Source organism: Homarus americanus, unplaced genomic scaffold, assembly GCF_018991925.1.
Source record: "Homarus americanus isolate GMGI-L3 unplaced genomic scaffold, GMGI_Hamer_2.0 scaffold41643, whole genome shotgun sequence".
NCBI lineage: Eukaryota > Metazoa > Arthropoda > Malacostraca > Decapoda > Nephropidae > Homarus > Homarus americanus.
In genome coordinates this window covers 315,708-338,219 of record NW_024719383.1, presented here as the reverse complement: position 1 = coordinate 338,219, position 22,512 = coordinate 315,708, and the positions used below count along the sequence as shown (strand labels likewise).

Below are 22,512 nucleotides of genomic sequence, written 5' to 3'. Positions count from 1 at the left end.
CTCACAAATGCTTTGAATTCACATTTCTGAGTTCGGGGTTCAGACCGGTGACCGGATAAAACCCCAACGGACAAAACCCCAGTCGCATATATAAAAAAATGAAACACCTTTATGTTTAGGTTAGGTTAGTGTTGACAAATGACAACCCCGTTGGGGTTTTGTTATGGAACCGTGCAAACCTCAGGGAGAGAGAGGATTGGCAAACGCAGGTTATTTCGAGAAATTAAGAACCAAGCGGACTGTCAAAAGCTGCAGAAGGATCTCTGTGAGCTTCAAGAATGGTCGAAGAAATGGCTGCTCAGATTCAATGTCACGAAGTGTAAGAGGATGCACCTGGGACGTACCAACGGTAAGGAGGCATATCATATGTCCCAACGGGACGAAGAGACTGCATTAACTGAGACGGATTGTGAAAAGGACCTGGGTGTGTACGTTGACAATGAACTGAAGTTCTCGGGCCATTGCGAGAAAAAGGTAAAACTGGCACCTAAGTTATTAGGTCTTATAAGAAGGTCGTTCAGATATCAAGATGTGCCGTCCCTCCTAACGATCTTCAAGAGTGAAGTACTTCCCAGCCTGGAGTATTGTCATCCTGTCTGGTCCCCGAGATATGCTAGGGACTGTCAGCTAATTGAAAACGTCCAAAGGAGGGCCACCAGATTGGTGCCTGCACTGCGGCACCTCAGCTACCCTGAGAGATTGGAGCGCCTGAACTTGCCGAGCTTGTACTACAGACGGGCAAGGGGAGATGTGATTTGAGGTGTATAAGCATCTCAGCCGAGTGTCGTTACTTGGAGCTGGCGGACGCTCGCCCCACATAGGGGTACAACTCAAGGTTAAAGAAGCAGCAAGTCCGGATAACTGTGAGGGGTAACTTTTCAGGTGAGTTGTGAACTCCTGGAACAATCTGCCAGAGTGTGGGGTGACGGCACCGAGTGTGAACTCTTTCAAGACCAGACTTGACCAACACTGGAGCAGGTTCAGATACATTCAGGAGCCAGTGCATGCCCAGTACTTGCCAACAGTGCGTAACAGAGACGTGACCGATCGCCCAAGCGGCTAACAAATCGATAAGTGGTGAAGAGGATAAAAGAAAGAGTAAGTAAAAGTGGTGTAGTCCTAGCTAAAATAGTGAGGGAACGCACGGGTAAAGCTTAGCCAGTGGGTGAGCTCAGCAGCTGTGTGCACCCCCTCCTCCCCGAGAAAATTTTGGAATTTGACCAATTTCTCGGATTTTTTGAGGTCAGTATACTACCACAATATTTATACAATATATACAGGGCGGGAAGAAAAACAACTATTTTAATAGACTAATTTGTATGTTTAGATCTACCAAGGCCAATTTGTTTATTGTCTAAAAATGGGGAATCGAACTTACACAAAATTATGGTCTTTCACGGTCTTTGTGCATGTATACACACAATTCTACGCAATCTTATGATACTGTCACTTATTAACCATTATACAAGTTAGGAAATGTGAGGTAAGGCTTTGAAAAGTTTTTGTATTGTTCTTTTTAGTTTTTACCCCACATTTTCTCTCTACTTTAAAGCACTGCCCACTTTGATTAGTTTGAAACAACACAAAATACACTAGGAAAACCTATTTGTTAGTAGTTAACGGTTTGGTTCTAAAACGAGCCTCTGTGATATTCAAATCCATGTCTCTAAGACAACTAATAAGCATTATGTAACTCACCTATAATTGGGTAATCACTGACGCTGATCATAGCTGCCACTGTGCCACATGCAAATGACTTCTCGCCGCCTTGCTGCTTATTGGCTGATGCATAATAGAGAGAGAAAGAAATACTGTACCTGCACATTACTTTGAAAATTGAACCCATTTCCGATAACTATTACATTACTGTATATTCTATATTATAATTATTTTAATTTAATAAACCACCAGAGGAATTGTCAAAAGTACCATCTTACCACAAGGGTCCGTTGTGGGAACGTTAAGGACCAAACAGTTCACTTAAAAATTTTTATCATACACATAGTGAACATGAACTGTGGAAAACATAATTTTTCATTGCAAGCCCCTGCAGACTCCCATACACACTCAGGTGCATGTATATGACCTATAAATCTACTTTAGGTTATTCATCAAGGGTAAATAACAACACAAATCTTCATTTCTCCTTTATTACATGACACGTACACAGGTCTCCCCTGGTGGAGGGGTCCACCCCTCCCTACCCCTCTCCTTCAACACCCTCATCAGGGAGAGGGAGCACAGGAGGGAGGGGAAGGGGAGGACGGACACGCCACCACGGGGGGGAGGGGCCAACGATGAGCCATTTACATCACACAGATACCGAAAATGCAGTACATGGACATCTCAAACTACATGAAAATATAAACTTTTCTTAGTTTCCACCTGATTATAATAGTTATGGCTAACACTTTCATACATAAATACAACTGGATCAACAAAAATATGTCCCAGCGCCAGGAAGAAGAGGCACCTGTCCCGGGTGGTGATATTCTGACACATCAAATAAAATTGGAGAGAGAGAGAGAGAGAACGGGTTGTCAGTGACCATATTATGAGGTAGCTTATCCTGCCACTACAGCACTAGTTGTCCACACACACACCACCACCACCACCACATCCGTCTTTCTCACACACACACACACACACCACCACATCCGTCACACACGCGTGCACACACACCACCACCACATCCGTCACACAAACGCGCGCGCGCACACACACACCATGTTTCTCCTACTCATTCAATACTCCTTATTAACTTCATACCAGTCGATAATTGCATTAAAAAATCTTTAAGAACCAGTAATACTAAAAATCCCAGTAATACAATACTGTACATTCTCTTTCATAATCTTCAATCGAAACAATAATACTGTATATATTGCCCTAACTATACACAGCTCAAACCCCTTTATATGTTGACATTTTAAAATTTTGAGGGTAGAATTTTGTCATATCCCAACTTTTTTTGTTTCACATTACTAAGCTGGTGTATGTGCTTGTATGTATATCTTAATTTATATTGATATGTGAGAAAGTGTGTATGTGTGTGTGTGTGGTTTACTGTGTAAACAAGTGTGTATGTGTGTGTGGTTTACTGTGTAAACAAGTGTGTATGTGTGTGTGTGTGTGTGTGAGTATATTCATATGCCAGTACAGTGTGTGTGTTAATTTATGTGAAGAAGTATCAGCTTGTGAGTACTTGATACATTGGTGTATATACCTGTAGGTATCCCTCGCTATACGAACGTTGAGATACAAATATTCGTTTATACAAATGTCCTAAATTGACACCACTGTTTCGAGATATGAAAGCTTCCCCTGCTTATACGAATTTGGGTCCCGAAAGTCATCATGGGTGGCTATCTTGGGGGAGAGATACACAGACGTATTCTCCCTCACTGATCATACCCCCCCCCTCCCCCCTCCTGCATCTCCCACAAGCCTGTGTCTTTCCTTCCACCATTCATTTTGTGTGTGCAGTGATATCTCTTTATACGGGTGTATTCGTGCCATCCTTTCGTTATGGAATCCAAACGTTCTGCGGATTCTTCGGCTACCCATACTGCACCGAAGAAAATACGAAAGACTGACTCTTAAGACCCGGCTGGAGGTAAATGTCATGAATGTGGTGATGACCCTGCAAAGATTAAGAAGGATCTTGGTCTAGCTGCTTCTACTTTCACCACACTTTATATAAGCGTGCTGACAAGATCATGCAAAGAGTGGTGCAGTTGCCTCTAGTGTGGAGAGAGAGACAGGGATATTATTCCTCATTTAAGATATTATTTCTTGTTATCCCTCGTTTACTGATCATTTTGCATTAATGATGGGTTTTCAGGAACGCACCCCAATTATTAAAAATGGGATACCTGCACAGTATTCCATGCTTCTGTAAGTTTGGCTGGATGACGGCTATTGTTCATGGTATTTTTTTATCATATACTGTACTGTATAGGGAGGTGGTCATAAAACATCAATACTATCGCTAAAGCAAAATACAGTATTTTTAATTGGGAGATTGTAAATCACAGGATACCTGTATTCTTATATTCTTATTAAAAAATTCACTTAAAAATGTTTTTTTAGGACCCTAACCCATTCATACATCGAGGGATACCTATACATACAAGCATAGTGTTTATACCTTTTTTGTACTTGTGTTAGTGTCAGTACTGTATGTATATTTATCAGTATGATTTTAGTACATGTAAGTTATGTGTGTCATTTGACCAACTTTCAAACTTATTTTCATTTATATATGCAGAAAGTTTACTCCATGTGTAAGTTCCCACCACCGCAAGTTCTTTCCATGAGTGAACCCTGCACTGTAAATTCTCTTCACACGTGATCTCTTTGTGCTGAAAGTTCTCTCCACGAGTGAACTCTCTGCAGTAAGACTTCTCCATGATTGAACTCTGCATAATCTGTTTAATATTCTCAATGAGGACATCATCTAAAAGTCTATAGCCTACCTTGAACTCCCCCCCCCCCCAAAAAAAAAAAAAAAAAAATAAAATAAATAATAATAACAATAAATAAATAAATAAATAAATAAATAAAATAAAAATACAAATCCATATAAAAATTCACCATGACTCATAACATCCACAACATCACTATTATTACAGTACGTACCTCTAAAGCTTCCTCCTCTGGTCTGGGCTTCCCGCATTTACATAATCAACAGATAAGAGGAAGATGAAGATGTATTGGCACAGAGATTTTGTTTATTGTGACGCATATGGCGGAAAAAGTTTCAACAGGTTTGTTTACATGGATCAGCTGACATGCACAAGGTAATCAATCAACTGATTTACACGCGGTAGTCGTAGCTGACATACATAAGGTGGTCAGAGCTGATGTACATGAGGTGGTCACAAGTGATGTATGCAAAATGATCATAACTGATGTACACAATGTTACAGCTAATGAACACAATGGTTACAGTTGATGTACACAATGGTTACAGCTGATGTACACAAGCTGGTCAAAACTGATGTACATAAAGAGGTCGCATGTGACATACACGAGGTGGTCACAGCTAATATACATAAGATAGTCATAGCTGATGTACACAGTGGTCGCAGATGATATACATAAGGCAGTCATTGCTGATGTACACAGTGTGGTCACAGCTAATGCATAAAAGGTGGTCACTGCTGATGTTCAATTTATGTATATACTTAGTGATTAGGTGACACACACATGTAAATCATTTAAAACATATGCAATCAGCTAATACACAGGTGTGACCAGGTGCTGTTTACCTTGCAGTCAGCCGTAACAGGTGGCTATACTGGCGGCATAAAGAATCACAAAATAATCTTGAGGAGAGAGGAATCTCAACACTTCTATCCATGTACAAAAACATACTAGCCCGGTATCCCTTTACCCAGATGCTCTCAGTAGCCATCACATGATCGCTGCTCTCCATGGTGTCATGGGGTGAAACATGCTGAATCATGGCAACCTGCTATGTCTCCCTTACTTTCTTTACAATAAGACGAGAAAAATCCTACCTCAAGGCTTCAAATTAATTTTAATCTATTATCTCAGTCTATCCACAAGCTATTGTCTTCATGTTTGCGATGAGAAATTATAACACCGATTCGAATACTTTTATCAAATTTGGTTGATGCATCATAACAAATTTGCTTCAATAAAGATGATCAATGTGTAGCAAACATCACTTTGACACTGTTGCCACTCACCGAGGCACCATCACGGTCTAAGGGTAAAGTCGAGAAACTTTGACAATATGTGACAATTATCATACAGATCAGAGAAATTGCCTCATATGAAGGAGACATGCACCGGACATAAATAGAGTTTAAGGAGCACAGTTCCATTAGTACAGAGGAAAGACTGTGAAGATTCATCTATATATCATATGACTTGACTCGTGTCTTCCCCATCTCAGAGAGAGAGAGAGACCATTACACTTTTCATCAAATCTTTATAGACAAATTCTCATCATAAACAGAGACAACAGAAGCACTTGTACATAGGAAAGACGACTGCTACACCCCCTCATGTCAAAAGGCTCTCAAGGCCCAACTTCACCCCTTGCATCTGACGACATTGATGACTGACTGAGAAGCATCTGTGCATCTTGGAGGACCGATATCAGACTCCTCTCACGCAGGAGGGACTGACTCAAGAGCACCCTTACAAAGGTGAGACTGACTCAGACACTCTTACACCAGCAAGAGCACCTCAGGAACACCTACACACCAGAGACACTGTCGACGGGAGCACCATTCTCACATTGGCTCGTCTTTCCTCCACCTGCAGACGACCGAGTCATCTCGAGGTCCTATAGCCTCATCATGTTTGATGGTGAATGATCGAGCCATGTGTACATTACTTTGGTTAGTGCCTCGCTAAAACACTTTGTTCAGCATCGCAACTCTATCACTCTAATTCTGTTATCACTTTCCTACCAAGAGCATTTTTCTGTTGTTTTCTTTAGACTGATGGCCTTAGGCATGAATGTTAATTAAGACCGAATACTGTACTCTGGACGAACTTAGGGATAATTAGGTTTCAGTCTTTGGCACATACGAAGCTCAATAGCACAACCCCTTTGGTTCTCTTAGTGTCAACCTCAACGAGACACTCACCACAAGTATCAGTTTTGGCTTCGACCGTCCATTGAACACTTAAGTTCCTGAAGACTAGACGGCTGGAGACGAAGCTGGAAGCCTTCAGCCCCACCACCCCCTGGAGGAGCAGTTGGTGGCAGCCAAGTAGGAATTTACCGCCTGTTTACGTGGACAAGACTTTTGGAAGATCACATTCATATGGCAAAATATCGCGTAAGATTGTGGAAGATCACATTCACATGCCAAGTACCGTGTTCTACATTACAAGGATAATTAAGTCATTAGAACAATAAAATTATGAATGACCTATAAGATGCTACGGGTTGGTAAAAATACAGAATTCCTTATTTAATAATCTTCTTTGGATCACACATACCTAATGATAAAATAAACTGTGAGGGATGTCTTCACGGGCTGTACACTTATTAAATGTATGAACCAGAACTTGAGATGAAGATGAGTAAGATGCTGAAAGGCTTGTAAATCTTTACTTCTGATTTGCAAAGATAACTGAATGCTAGCCACAAGGGTGGGCTAGATGACTATTTTCATATTGGCATTTGGACATTGACAAATAACTTGTTCAGTTCCTTGATTTATAAATACTGAGTATTTTCTTGGATTAAATCCTTAGATTCTTTAGTTCTCTGTCACTTTCTGTATGATACAGACCTTAAAATAAGTTTGGTGGCCGGTCTATGAAATATAATCAGATTAAAATCAATTGTGACCAAATATAAAATATTGTCCTGAACACTCGCAAGTGATTCTAAATCCCATGGAAACACAGGTAAATGAGTCCTATGTTACGGCATCAAGGCAGAGGTCATAGACCCTCTGCTTGCCTGCTTACTGGCACACCAAACCTCGATTAACCAGAACACTGAATTACCATGAACTTGGATGATCCACGACACCAAATTCTGAAATTATGCCGCAAAAATATTTACTATCACCATAGATTATGCCAATATATAACACGAAAAAGTATGAACAACGCATATATATAAGAATCTGCTGCCAGTGGATCAACAAAACTCTGATTCTTTGGGGTCTGCATAATCAACCTTTTGGACATACTTCACAAACTTTAAGTCCACCACCGGCGTATTGGGGGACGCTACCAGCAGCGTCTTTCCCGGGAGGTTCCTGAAGGGTAAATCTAGAGGCACCACCTTGTTGCCCTTCACAGGTTCCTGGAGGTCCAGCCCATTCTGCAGGAAGTCCTATTCCTTGAGGTTCCTGGGGTGGCTGCTACCGCCTTGTGGTAAGAGGCCAACACCTCTTGGCTTATCATATAATTAAGGAGGAATTCGACGCACGAAGCTCTTGCCAAGTCTCTATCTCGGCTCCTCACGCAAGCTCTGCATCGCTACTCTGGGTAAACTCCAGATCTGAACTCCAGGAAAAGTCTCGACTTCTCCATGCAAGGTGCATTGCTCAATTCCAGGCGAGGTTCAAGCCAATATCGATGCAAAGTTCAAACCTCAATTCCAATTATGTCTAGACCAAACTCCAGACAAGGTCCAGGACCTCAAAATGCATGCAAAGTCCAGTCTTTAATTCCAGACCTTAGCTCCATGCAAAGTCCAGACCTTAGCTACAGACAAAGTCATATCTTAGCTCCAGACAGAATCCAAACTAGGTTCCTGACCTTAAGTTTCAGGGATCAACTCATACCTTCCGGGGGCCTGGGTCATCCCCGGGTCCCCGGTAGGTCCACCACGGTCCATCACTCCATTGCCTGGCTGATACCAGCAGCTCAGTTATATAGTCAAAAAATTCATAAAATTTCTATATTATGCTGTATCAATAGTCTAATAATAATATTGGAAGAATCTAACTATTTAGACTATGACACAGGCCGGGCATCAAAGTTTTGAATCTTCTTTTTCCTGTGGGAAGAAAACAAAATTTATCAGTACGTGAGACAGGTAAGAAATTCAACAAATTGATACTGTACAACTATATATTGTACATGCAGAAACAACCAGAAGCTTATTAGGAACTGAAAAGACTTTGATTCTCATACAACCAACATCCATTTTTGCAACTCTAACTAGGCCATACATATCTCTTCATGCAAGAACTCCTGAGTCTTCAACTATTTGTAAACTACAAAGGAAAAGAAAAAGGGTCCAATAGGCATGACTGCCTGTTAAGGACAGCGTGGATTCAGCACAATATATATTAGGCCTTCAGTTTGTAAGGAAGCAGCATGGCCAGTGTTGCAGTCGATTGTTGTCACCACCCCAACCTGTATAGTTAGGTACCCATTTATTACTTTTATCCTCTTCACCACTGATCGGCACGTTAGCCGCTTGGGAGATCGGTCACGTCTCTGTTACTTTTCCTTTTCTTTTATCCTCTTCACCAAATGATCGGCACGTTAGCCGCTTGGGCGACTGGTCACGTCTCTGTTATGCACTGTTGTCAAGTGCTGGGCATGCACCGGCTCCTGAGTGGATGGGAGCACCCTATCATCAAAACGATGACCCTAAGGATAAAAGGTGAATGCTATATCCACTCGCCCGTTGCACTCCATACTACAAAGGATATACGGGAATGCAAATTCACTACTGAAGGACTTCTTGAGATGACTCCATGTATAAAAAATATAAGAATTAATGTAGCCTGTTATTTGGTTCCAACAGCCTAACCTAACTGATCCCAACTTAACCTAACTTGAATCAACTAAACCTAACTTCCTTAAGACTGCGAAACTTCTTCCCCTCGTTTCCCTTTGGGGGTTGAGGTCTACTGGTATGTCACAGACTGATCCCTACCTGCACCACAATCCTCCTCCATCTTGGCCACTCCTCTGCTACCTTTTAAACTCTCATCACCAGCCTCTCCTCCGCCATATGTTGTGTAAGTCCTGTCTAAATTAACGTACAGTACTACCAACTAGCTGTCTTCTGAAATGATTCTCATCTTGAACCTCTGAGAACCTTCTTCTTTCCTCTATTTTTATTCACATATTTTTTCGAATTCAGGTGTTTTCTACAACCTACAGCTTTTCCTCTAGCATCTTTATCAGTACTGTACTATTGTTCTTAATCCATTACTGCAAGCCATTGTCACACGTCTCCTAATGTCACACATCTTCAGTACTTTTCCTTTTTATTTACCTTATATTTTATTCCCTCTTACTCTTTTACATGCTACTAATGTTCCTGGTTATATCTTCCTGTGTGCCTCCCATTTATTGTCACCATCCCCATTCATAAAGATATCAACTTGTTTTAGAACACTGTCATTCACTGTTAATTGCAAATTTAAATCATCCTTCCCTACACACACCACCATTTACTTCATCAAAGCTCATTTTCAGTCCATGTACAATATTTCAAAGACATCATATCATTCCACTAGTATTCTGTTCTCCACCCCAACTGCCAAGCTGACTACATTCAATATTTTCTTCTTCATTTCCTGTTCTACCACCTTCCTACAGATTTATTCCATAACCATTATAAACACGAACAGGGGTAAAATAATTCTGTCGAAAGTTCGTTTTTACCTCAAATTATTCAAAAGTTTCTCATGACCACCAATGTCTCTTCATATACTCCCTCAACCAAGGTCACCTCCACCTCATTACTCCTCAGTATCACATGGCTTTTTAAGGACTATGAATCCTAAAAGCCACATCTCTTTAAATCCTTTCTCTTCTCTCTTTTCTACTCTGTCTTCCCATATACAGTATAGCTTATCATCTACAACCCTTCCCTTCTAAATCCTTGTTGGTTCTCTCCTATATTAACCTCTACACCTTTTCTAATTCTTGAATCTAAGATCCTCTCCAACAATTTCAATATTTGACTGAGTTCAGGGATATCTCTGAATGTATTTCTGGTTCTCCAATATCTCCTGTACCTCTCCTTCATAGAATTATCACTCTGGCATTATTTCCCATCTTAAAACAAACTAAACAGCTAATTAATTCACATCATTCGTGTCTGTCCAGCTGTTTGCATCATTTCCACAGTCAGTCCATCCACTTCCAGCTGCCTTCTAGCACTACGTTCTTAAAATTACTCTTTACCTTTCCTTTCCTGTTATTTCCATCACCTCCAACTCCCTCCTTACTGTGTGTGATATCTCATCCTCCTTTTGCCCTTGTGGGTTCAACAGATCTTCAAGACATTTCTCCCACACACCCAAGATCTCCACTCCTGAAACTATTATCCACACATTGTTCTTTACTGATGTTGTTTGAGTTGTATCTTTACAATCCTTATCCCTGCGTCTTGCCAGTTTTAGGACCTTCTTCCTACCTGTACATTATCTTCAATTTCTTCATACAATTCTGTTTCTCTTCTACGGCCCTCCTTGCTACATTATTTTTCTCCGTCTCAGTACCGCCCATTTCCACCTCCATTTTTTCCCTAGCTTCATTGTTCTCCCTTACTGTAAGCTGTGATTCCTTATTCCATTACAGGTACTATCATTCTCTATTTCCCTCTTCCATGGGTTTTCTCACTACTATACTTCCAATCTATCTTTCTACAGTTCTCTAGAGTTTTCCTAACTTCTTTCCTATTCCTGTCTCTATCATCCCCAATTCACTTCCACCAACTAATTACCCTCCTTCTCATCCTTGTTTTTTTTTCTTCAAATTAACAAATAAAATATCAACAGCTTTTGCTGGAGTGCATTATACTGTACTTCCCTTCAGTGGCCTTGTAAACCCTCTTCCTCCATTACTGGCTCTCAACAACCAGCAAATCAATATCAGTCCTACTGTTGCCACCTTTATATGGCATCTTATGTGATTTTTGTTTTGGGAAGGAGTTTGTCACTGCCAATTTTTTCCCTGACAGCATTTCTACTAGTTCTTTCCCATATTCTATTTCCAGTGCCTCATCCATAAATGCCCATTGGCTTTTCCTCTCCAGTCTGTCCTATCCACTCATGGGGATCTCAATAATCTCAATGCTATCAATACATACTGCATGCTCACCCTGTACTTCTTTCTCCTACTGTGGTCTTCCAGCCTGTGGTTCATACCCTGGCAGTATCCCATAACCTGGTCTCTGACGGATTTCCACACTGCAAGTATCCTTCCTTCCTGTCTCTCAATTATGATTTCTTTCCTAATTATTTTCCAACTCCGTCTCCTGTACAGAGAGTACCTTCATACTTCTCCTCTCTATCATTTCTACCATCTCCACCCTCCATCCTGTCATTGTTCCCATAATTAATGAAGCCATCTATACAGTAGGCCTACACTCAATTATCACTGGTGCCTGTATCCTAGCACATTAGTCCCCCAATTAGCAATACAGTGAGACCTCTATTTAATGAACTATGTGGGAAAGTGTAGTCTGTTATATCAAGGTTTGTTAAATGTGAAACTTCCATACATTGGATTATACCCATTAGATTGATGTGCATTAAATGGAGGTTTTATTGTAGATATTTCCTGGACTTTGCTCACTTTTTGCTAATACAGTACCAGGGTCCTGGTGCATCAATTACCCCATACTGTACTTGTTAGCCCTCTGTGCCTTCCTTGGCTGACCCATGTAGTGAGTTTGTCTTATGGACTATCCTTCTCCTATCCTTTCCCATTTAAGTGTGTACTGTCATCAGAGTTACCCTTTCCTAGGTGGGCTACCTACCAAGGATCCCATACCCCATCTGCCAGGGATGAATTGATCGAATGCCAGGGCATGTCCACCTGCCAAGTTAATAGCACATCTGCACTTCCAACCTGGTTTGATATCATGAACAGTTTAGCATGGATCTGTATAGGCCCAGTTTACCATTGTGCCTCACAAAGAGGCTCTATAGAAGACAAGGGATGGAGGGAGGGTACATACTGGAAGTATGTGGAGAGTTAGCTAACGGGTGCAGCTGAGGTCGGAGGCCAGGTCAGCTGAGACATCAACCCTACCATTCTCTGGCTCTGTGACTTAGGCCTAAACAAACACTTACCGGGTATACCAAATTAGTTGACTTTTACTACATAACTATTGCAGTTAAAGTACTGTAAATAATTGTAATAAGTAAAAAATAAAAAATCTCAACTTAAACTGTTATTTGGAAACTAAACTGGTTTATACTGCACAATTCCTTTGATCTAGTCTCGCTAAATTTACCCCAACCTAAAAAAAAATAAAGCTGCAAAATATAATGTGTCAACGCAGGAGCACATTACATAAAAAATATGTTGGAACAAATACATAAACATGTTCCTTACATCATGAGTAAGTTCATTAAGGCAGGAATAAATCGCAAATAAATATCATCTGTTATAAAGAGTTAATATGTCAAAGTAGGAACAAATAACAAACATGTCACTTGTTACAAGAGAAAGTATTTCAAGAGGAACAAGTAACATGTCTCTTGCTATGAGACAACATTAGCCTGGGAACAACACTCACACCATGTGTTAGTTAGAGGATAATGACAATGACTTACAAAACTGAAGCTACGGGAGGAGGAGATGGAGGCAGGGGTCCTCTCCTCTTCTATGGGTTCCATGGGTTCATCACCATTGAGGGGCAGCACCATGGGTTGGCCAGAGAACCCACAGGGTGATACATCTGCTGCAGGTGTCAAGTCCTCCTCTGAACCTGAATCCCCTGCTTCTGCCTCCTCTGCTGCCCTCTGCTCCTCCTGGTGGTGACATGGAGGTTAGTGGAGGAAAGAAGGAGGAAGAGATAAGATGGGAGGAAGAGATAAAATGGTAAGAGGTGAGGAAGAAGAGAGAGGATGGGAAGAGGACGAGTGAGGGTGGGAGGAAGAAAAGAGAGGATGGGAAGAGGAAGAGTGAGGATGGGAGGAAGAAGAGAGAGGATGGGAGAAGAAGACAGAGGATGGTCGGAGGAAGAGAGAGGATGGATGGATGGAAGAAGACAGGATTACAGGAGGAACAGATAAGATGAAAGGAGGAAGAAACAAGATGGGAGGGTGGGGAGACAAAATGAGAGGAGGAGGGAGGATGGGAGGAGGAAGAGGGAGGGTGAGAGGAGGCAAGAGAGAGTGGGAGGAGGAAGAGAGAGAGATAAGGAGGGAAGAGGTGGAGAGAAGGAGTGGGCTTGCATGGACCCTCTCAGTATTCTGGAAATTTCAAGTTTTATGACTGCAAATGTTTAAGTGATATACTATATTAAAAGGTGTCATCTTTTTACAGCTTGGATTTTTTTTAGAATGTCTCCCTATTCATAATGGCACTGTATGCTTGTATAGCGTACAGTTTCCCACAGGTATAGTGTTCCACACCTTAGTGGAAAGGCCACCAAGGAGTAGAACACTATACCTATTGGCAACTGTACATGTATCATACTATCTGGGCCTCTGTGCATGTGCAAACACCTGAACAAAAGCCACTGCAAGAATCTGTGATCCTACTAAACTGCTGAAGATATACAATACAGTACATGATATAAATATGTCTACATGTATGCAAATACAGTACAGTAAATAAAAAGGTACATGTAAATATGAATGTTGTATGTATGCAAGTATGTATGTATACTGTACATTCATGTACTGTTCAGTGGGGCTCAAAAGTTTGCTCCCTCCCAAAATGAAGCAGCATCAGCCACAAATGACAGTCAGGGTAAGTCAGTTCGTTCCCGTGACTCAGTGTCACCATGAGGAGCAAATTTATTTATTTATTTATATATATATATACTATTATATATATACTGTATATATATATACATACAGTGAACCCTCACTTTACGCGGTTAATTCAACCCACGGCGGCCCGCGTAAAGTGAGAAACGCGTAAAGTGAACAACATAACATATGGGATTAATTGAAATAGAGACCGGGCCGACCCCCAAACTCCACTTTTTCAGATACAATACCTACGTTGTAGTAAAAATAACTTCTTAATTTTATGATGGTATGCACACACAATTAATAATTAAGAGAAATATCAATAATATTAGGTTTTTAACACTTACATTAGTAGAAAAGATGGCTGGGCACACGGGGATGGGGGTTTGGTTCCGAGGCAGAGGGCAGATTATTGGCCCTCACCTGTATCACTTGTATCAATTGTATCACTATCCACCACAGAGGCTTGCAGGGCCTCTTTGTCAAACCCCTCAAAGTCCATATAAGTCCATATCCTCACTATCATTATCACTATCACTGACTTGGGCCGGCTGTGGTGGGTGGCAGGTGAAGAACTCAGTAATGTTTTGATGACTGGGCGACCTTGTGCGCACCCTGCTAAATCCGCTTACACAACATGGCAGATGGCGGGAGGTTTGGATCCAAAAATGACGCGGCTCGCCAGCCGCTCTCCGCGTAAAGGGGTACAAGCACCGCGGAATGTGAGCATTCCAGTTTCGGCAGGGTACCGAGTAAACGTGGAAACGCGGAATGTGGGACCGCGTAAAGCGAGGGTTGACTGTATATATATATATATATATATATATATATATATATATATATATATATATATATATATATATATATATATATATATATATATATATATATATATATATATATATATATATTTATATATATATATATATATATATATATATATATATATATATATATATATATATATATATATATATATATATATATATATATATATATATATATATATATATATATATATATATATATATATATATATATATATATATATATATAAGTATATATATATATATAAATATATATATATATAGTATATATAAGTTAAAGTTTCCATAACAATTTGATCACTTGTGATTACAATGTTCAAAATGAATTAAGTCTACAGTATAGTGTAAATGAAACTACAGCACCAGTACAGTTTGTACAAGTGGCTGTAGCATATCAAAATTTGCCATTTTTAATTTGAAGCTCTACTGGATAACTAACCTTAATCTTATTAACCCAGAACTGGTGGTTCTCCTGAAGGTGCTGGGTCTGGAGACAGAAGATCTTGCGTGTGCGGCCACTGGTCTGCGTGGCCGTGTCAGACTCACTGGTGGCAGGGTCCTCATCATCCTCATCCTCTGGAGTGATTTCAGGTCCAGGCTCTTCATCCTCAGCAGGTTCCTGCCACACGCCTGGCATCAGCCCGGCCTCCCCATAGGCATTACAGAGGGGTGCCACCAGGTGGTTGATGAAGGATTCCTGCAGCTTGGAGAGTTGAGGGTTGGAGCGGTCCATGTATGGTGACACCGGCAAGCCCAGTGCAGCCTCCTCATCCCCTGCAAGTGGTCCATTATTGTGAGAACTCAGAATTGCAGCTTGTTAGTTCTTATGACAAATTATTTCTTGTGAAAGCCCATTATTAGCAAGAACAAGAACAGAAATTCATTTATTATCTATTCAGCTGTTATCTTTTGTATGTAAATGACTGAACATCATTTTAACTAGTACTTTATTTCTCAATTTTAGACATGAAGTATTTCCAAATTATTTTGATAACACTCTTGTAAAACACTAAGCCAGTTTCAGGTTGCATCCCACACCAATAAAGGAGTCAAATACTCATTTACAATAAGAATAATATAATAAATTGAGATTGGTATATGACGTCCAGGCAAAGAAATTTGAGTTCTATCCGAGAGAAAAAAATAAGTAAATAACAGACTGATGGACTCTGCACAAATGGATGTATAATTGGATGAGCAGATAGGGCGATTAAACCAATGGTAAACAGCCACAGCCAGATAAATACAGTACTGTATATGGGTACAAAACATGGACGGATGTAAAGACAAACAGATGGATGTACCTTGCTCATAGAACTCTTCAGCAATCCTGGAGGTCCACTGTGTGTGTATGTCGATGGCTTTGCAGGGGCCGTTAATGTCGGCCAACTTGATGCACATTTGCAGTGCCAACATCCTATCTGTCTCCGAGTTCCAGTCCAATCCAGGTGCATCTGGTTCATTGGCCTGTAAGGTGAGATAAACTAGTAGACTTATCACTTAGCGACAAGAAAAATGATGTATAGATAGAAAGACAGATAAGTGCCTCTACATACAGATAAATAGTTGGATAGATAAAAAAGATAGATATTTTGGGAAATAAAATGATAAAGCTGTTATATAAATGTGAAGGGTAAGATAAAGGTACAATACAGTAGAACATAAATTCGTAGATAAATGAATGCAAACAACAAATATTGTACATTTAATCCAAATACAGCACCGTACAAAGTGTTCAATTTCCCTTTATATTATATAGAATTTATATTTATTCTCTTTTCATTTACATGTGTGTTTTGATGTTTTTTTTTTGCCCACCTCTTATCTGTAAATGGTTATAAGATATCAAATTCTAACTTCCATAACTTCTGTGTTATTTTATTTTTGGCATTAACAATGTCTTCAATTTTATTCTACATATTATTTATATTTTTAAACTTACTTTTCCTAGCTTTCTTGTTTGATGAAAAGGGCATCACCAAATTTATTCCAGGCCACCAAACTGGTGCTAGTAATCAGATACCTCATGAAAGAAGAGAGATTAGAATGTCTTCACTGCCTAATTTATAATATAGAAAACCAAGGGGGTGACTTGATAGAAGTTTATTGGCACCTCAAAGGACATTACTGTATTAAGTCTGGAGTTTGTGGATGGTCACCAGACTAGAGGTCACAGCTATCAGCATAGAAAATGATCAAAGTAAATTTCTTTGAAGTTAGAGTTGTGAACTCTTGCAATAATCTGCCAGAGAATGCTGTGACATGACCAACCATAAGCTCCTTTAAGTCCAGATTTGACCAAAATGGACACGTTTTAGGTACAGGTGCCTAAAGTGTGTGAGGAAACTAACCAACCACCAGACAAGTAGGATAATAAATAAATTATAAAAGATAGACTGAGCATATGGTGTATAGATGGGTGTCCAAGCTACAGACATTTTAACCCAGTCAGTTCAGACCAAGTTACTGTTGGTTAGCAATACTCTCACTAAGGCACCTTGCCAATCAAGTCTCACCTTAGCATTAAACTCAGCCAGGATCTCGAAGTGCCTTTTGAGGTCAGTAGCGAGGATGGCTTCAATCACGAGGAACCTGAAGCGCTTGAACTCTGCTCGGTCAAGTTGTGTTAGGAAATTAAACTCGGGCTTTGAGAGGAAGAGGGACCAAGCGGCTGCAGCATGGTGATTCTCCAACACACTGCGGTCATTATACAGCACTGCCTGCAGCACAAGGAAGAGAACTGAGTAAGGGTGCAATTGTAATGCTGTAGCCTTTTAGACTGAGTGACAGTTTAAAATACATGCAATAATAGTGGCAATAAATTATAATTATTGTTACCAAAGCAACAAGTACACTTACAGGTAATATACTGTATAATGAAAACAAAATATTGGTACTGAATTGAAATCCTGGTTTTCTTAATATGGTGGCTGAGAGGACCATGTGGAGTAAAGGAATGTTCTCCTTAGTTAATCCTGAATACTGTCCTGCAAAACCTATATTATGCTGCAAAACCTGTGCATCTTACAGGAGCTCTATGAAGTCATGATCTTAAGTGAAGAGCAGTTTTTGCTTGTACAAAAAATAAAAAATAAAACCCTACAGACTGTATTTGTACATGGCCTATACTGTCCAGTAACATTTATAACCAACAACATATTCAAAAACCTATAACCAATAGATACTGAAGCCTATGGGGAATGTACCAAAATTTACCCATTAGGACTTGCAACTCACAGAACTTCGTATCTATCCCGCCTGTGACTCGAAAAATCTGGTATAAGTATAGAGTACACAGTTCCATTAATTTTTTAAGATGTACCACCTGTAATATGCAGAACCTTCATGATGTAATTCATCCCGTATGGCCCAAAGTCTGTTGACACTGTTGCGAGTAAGACTTTAATCTGTAACCTGCAACTCATAGTGATCTGCAACTTCGTAACCCATGAGCAGTAGAGGCCCATAGAACCCATGACATGTAGACACCTGTAAGCTTTAGAACACATTATGTGACCTACAAAATCAGTCAAATATAGGAGCCCATGGCCCACAGAACCAGTAATGTGTAAAGATCCAGGACATGCAGAACCCATGATGTGTAGACACCCATGCTTTATAGAGCCAGTACTATTGTATGTAGACCCCAAGTCCCATAGAAAAAGTGACATAGCATAATCTGTAGAATAAGTGACATGTAGAGACCAATGACCGATTGAGTCATGTCATATAGAACTCATGATACACACTCAGTGTTGAGGAGACGTGTGTAGGACAGACCTGCGGGGCATTGGTGGTGACAAGGAAGGCATTGGTGCGGCCTGGGTGGTCATAATCATGCATGGCGGCAGCTGTGTAGAGCGCCATCAGCTCCAGTGCCGGTAGGTTGGCCCCCAGAATCCCATAGGTGTCCTCTGCTGTGAAGCTCTGCCGGTGGACCAGCCGCGGCGACCCCATGGCCTCATCTGTAGTTGAGGAAACTGGGGTTAGTCCAAATTATGTAGCTGAGACCAGGGGAAGGAAACAGCTCCGGTGGCCCAGTTGCCATCAGGCATCTTGAAGCAAAGTTTTAGGGTGGATGCCCTTCCTAACCCCAACCCATAAGATGGGAACAACTGGCAAGGCAGAGTTACAACTACCTGAAGTAATCAAAGAATACCTGCCGAAATGCATATTAAAACAAAACAAATATCATTAAGAAATGTTTTAAATACAGTAATAAATAAAACTCGAATTGGTCAACAAGAGAGATCACGAGAAAGATTAAATGAAAAAGTAGAGATATGAGATTAAAGAAAAGGAAAATGGAAAGATTCCATAATTTATACAGCATCACCTGTCATTACTGAGAGAAGCATTGATCAAGAGAAAGTAGTTATTTCTATCATTATCACAAAGTCTTGGTGTTCAAAAATTATTAAAAAATATATGGGGCAAATGGAATGATGGGGGAAGGGGTATGGAGGCTCAAGATACAGTATAAAGTGGAGGGGCCTGGGGAAGGAAGAGTTGAGGTGTCTGGGGAAGGAAGAGTTGAGGGGCCTGGTGGAGGAAGAGTTGAGGGGCCTGGTGGAGGAAGATTTGAGGGGCCTGGTGGAGGAAGAGTTGAGGGGCCTGGTGGAGGAAGATTTGAGGGGCCTGGTGGAGGAAGAGTTGAGGGGCCTGGTGGAGGAAGATTTGAGGGGCCTGGTGGAGGACTTACCATGCCTGTTGGAAGGAGAATCAGGCTCTGGGGGCAGCATAATGAAGCCAGGGATGGGCTGGGAGGTGAGGTAGTAGACGGCGTGGAGCACATCAGAGGCGTGTGTTGCATTGTGGTCTGGTGAGGGCAACAACATGTTACTAACTGTACAGCCAATGCAAACAACAAATAACTTTGTTAAACATCTTTGATAATATTAGAAGTCATATTCAAAGTACATTCACAAACTAATCTATTCTTCATAACTTTTAATATATAAAAAAATTTAATGTATACAGGGTATCATACAAAAGCAACTAGTGTTATATACAAGTTAAATACTAAGACACAGAAAAATAAAATGCCTGTACAGTAAATCTAAACTTTGTAAAATACTGAAAAATTGTACAAATCTGCTGATACATATATTCCTGGAGGACATAACTATTTATCAGATGTAAATCCCAAATTTTGAAAACTGTTGCATTGACTAAATTCATCCATCAGCCAGACAAGTCAAGGCACAAACTGGGCTGACTAAACATAGTCAGTCGTAGCAACGTACAAGGTATTTCTCTGTAGCCCAGTTCAAGGATGTGGAAATAGTTGAGGAACTGCTTGGTGGGGATCTTGAATGTTTCAAACAGCCCCACCTCAGAGAACACCCGGTAACACAGCTGTGGGGGAGGATGGGAGTACTGTTAACTAACTGAGATTTTTCCTTACTTTAAAATTTAAGTTTAATACATTTCCTGTTTTAAAGCACTTTTACCAAAACTTCAATTTCAAACTAACCATAATACAAAGGTTAAATTATCATCAATAACCTTATTGTCTGAGTCACTATGACTTACCATATCACATAATCTGAAGGTTAAATCACTATAACTTAACTTCAATCAAATGCTGGTTAATCATAAATGACTTTAATTTAACAGTTGAAACACCATAAATGACCCTAATTTAAACTCTGATGCACAATTAATACTAGTTTCACCATTTACACAAAGACTGGCACAATAACTGATCATACTCTGAATACTAACAACATTTCCCTCTCCTACCCACTCTTGGGAATACTGTACTGTAATTCAATTTAGTTAATTATAATCAAGTAAATTGTTATTATTCATGAAATACTCTAAAAAAATAAAATTATAAACTGTGCTGTTTACTGTACCTGAAACACCTCAATTCTGTCTTCATTCAAGCCAACATATATTTGTCCCCTAATTTTTCATCCACTTCTCTCTTCACCACCATTCTTTGTCTCTTCTCCTCACATACATCCCTTGTCATTTTCCCTTCATTCCTTGCACTTTCCCCTTTCCCTTCACCACCACCCTTCTTCATCATTCTACCCACCATCACGTTTCCATTATCATTACAAATACCCTTTGCCCCTACCGCCTCACCTGGCTGAGTATGAGCTGGCCGGCAGCATCCAGGAGGGAGAAGACGGGGTAGTCCCACTCTGAGATGCGGTTAAGGAGGGGATGATCCTGCAGGAGGTCTAGATCATAGATAGCCCCATCCTGCTCCAGCAGCAATGCCCCCTTTGAGCTCTCACACACCTGTGGGTACACCAAGGTTACATCAATTATACAAATACTGCACCTGGAAAAAGAAAGAGCTTTAATACTGTACAACTTTTTACTTTTTTACTTTTATCCTCTTCACCACTGATCGGCTCACTAGCCACTTGGGCGGTCGGTCACGTCTCTGTTACGCACTGTTGGCAAGTACTGGGCATGCACTGGCTCCTGAATGTATCTAAACCTACTCCAGTGCTGGTTAAGTCTGGCCTTGAAAAACCTCACAGCACTCTCTGGCAGGATGCTCCAAGAGTTCGCAACTCTCACTCAGAAAAAGTTAGCCGCCACAGTTTTCTGGACTTGTGGCTTCTTCAACCATTGAGCTGTGACCCCTTGTGGGACGTGTGTCTGCCAGATGTAGGTATGGACACTTGACTCAGTAGTGCCCTTTGAGATGTTTATACACCTCAATTAGGTCCCCCCCTTGCCCATTTGTAGTATAAGATAGGCAATTGCAGGAGCTCTAATCACTCTGGGTAGCCGAGGTGCCAAAGTGCAGGCACCTGTCTGGTGGCCCTCCTTTGGACAATTTTAATCAACTGACAGTAGCTTGCATATCTCAAGGACCAGGCGGGGTGACAGTACTCCAAGCAGGGAAGCACCTCACTCTTGAAGATCGTTATGAGAGATGGACCATCTAGATATCTGAACAACTTTCTTGTAAGATCTAATAATTTAATTGCCCGATTCACCTTCTCACAATGGCCCTAGAACTTCAGTTCCTTGTCAACATACACACCTAGATCTTTTTCGTATTCATTCTCAATTAGTGCTGTTTCTTCGTCCCGTTGGGACATGCAATATGCCTCCTTACCGTTGGTACGTTTCAGATGTATCCTCTTACACTTCGTGACATTGAATCTTAACAGTCATTTTTTAGACCATTCTTGAAGCTCACAGAGATCTTTCTGCAGCTCTCAAGGTCTATTTTTGAACACGTCTAACAAACAAAGCTGTGTGTAGCTCAGGTTGGGTTCCAGGTCTTGGTCTTGGTCCAAGAGTGAATGAGTTCCATGTTGCATAGCTGCATAAAATCAATTCCAAACAAACTAAAGCACAGATGACAATATCTGCATTAGGGACCACAGATTTAAAAAGTACAAAAATCAGTTCTTTTGAAAATAACTCAATAAATCTGCATTTCCTAACACATAAAGCGAATTAGACTTGATGAAAAACAACTAATAATATTCCAAAACGACAATATAGTTTAACACACA

At 40.5% G+C, this 22,512-nt stretch overlaps 1 protein-coding gene across 1 annotated transcript in view; it reads right to left on the bottom strand.

Moving 5' to 3' along the window:
* Positions 1 to 2,134: 2,134 nt before the first annotated feature.
* The window catches only part of LOC121860059 (cGMP-inhibited 3',5'-cyclic phosphodiesterase A-like), a 126,477-nt gene continuing 106,099 nt past the window's right edge, over positions 2,135 to 22,512 (bottom strand). The window contains exons 8-16 of the mRNA XM_042357074.1: positions 21,113 to 21,271; positions 20,263 to 20,374; positions 19,719 to 19,835; positions 18,797 to 18,981; positions 17,533 to 17,736; positions 16,321 to 16,483; positions 15,456 to 15,790; positions 13,041 to 13,238; positions 2,135 to 8,506 (exon numbers count right to left, since the gene is read on the bottom strand). Coding sequence (XP_042213008.1) covers positions 8,483 to 8,506; positions 13,041 to 13,238; positions 15,456 to 15,790; positions 16,321 to 16,483; positions 17,533 to 17,736; positions 18,797 to 18,981; positions 19,719 to 19,835; positions 20,263 to 20,374; positions 21,113 to 21,271 — 1,497 coding nt within the window. The 3' untranslated portion in view covers positions 2,135 to 8,482. The remainder of the gene's footprint in view (positions 8,507 to 13,040; positions 13,239 to 15,455; positions 15,791 to 16,320; positions 16,484 to 17,532; positions 17,737 to 18,796; positions 18,982 to 19,718; positions 19,836 to 20,262; positions 20,375 to 21,112; positions 21,272 to 22,512) is intronic.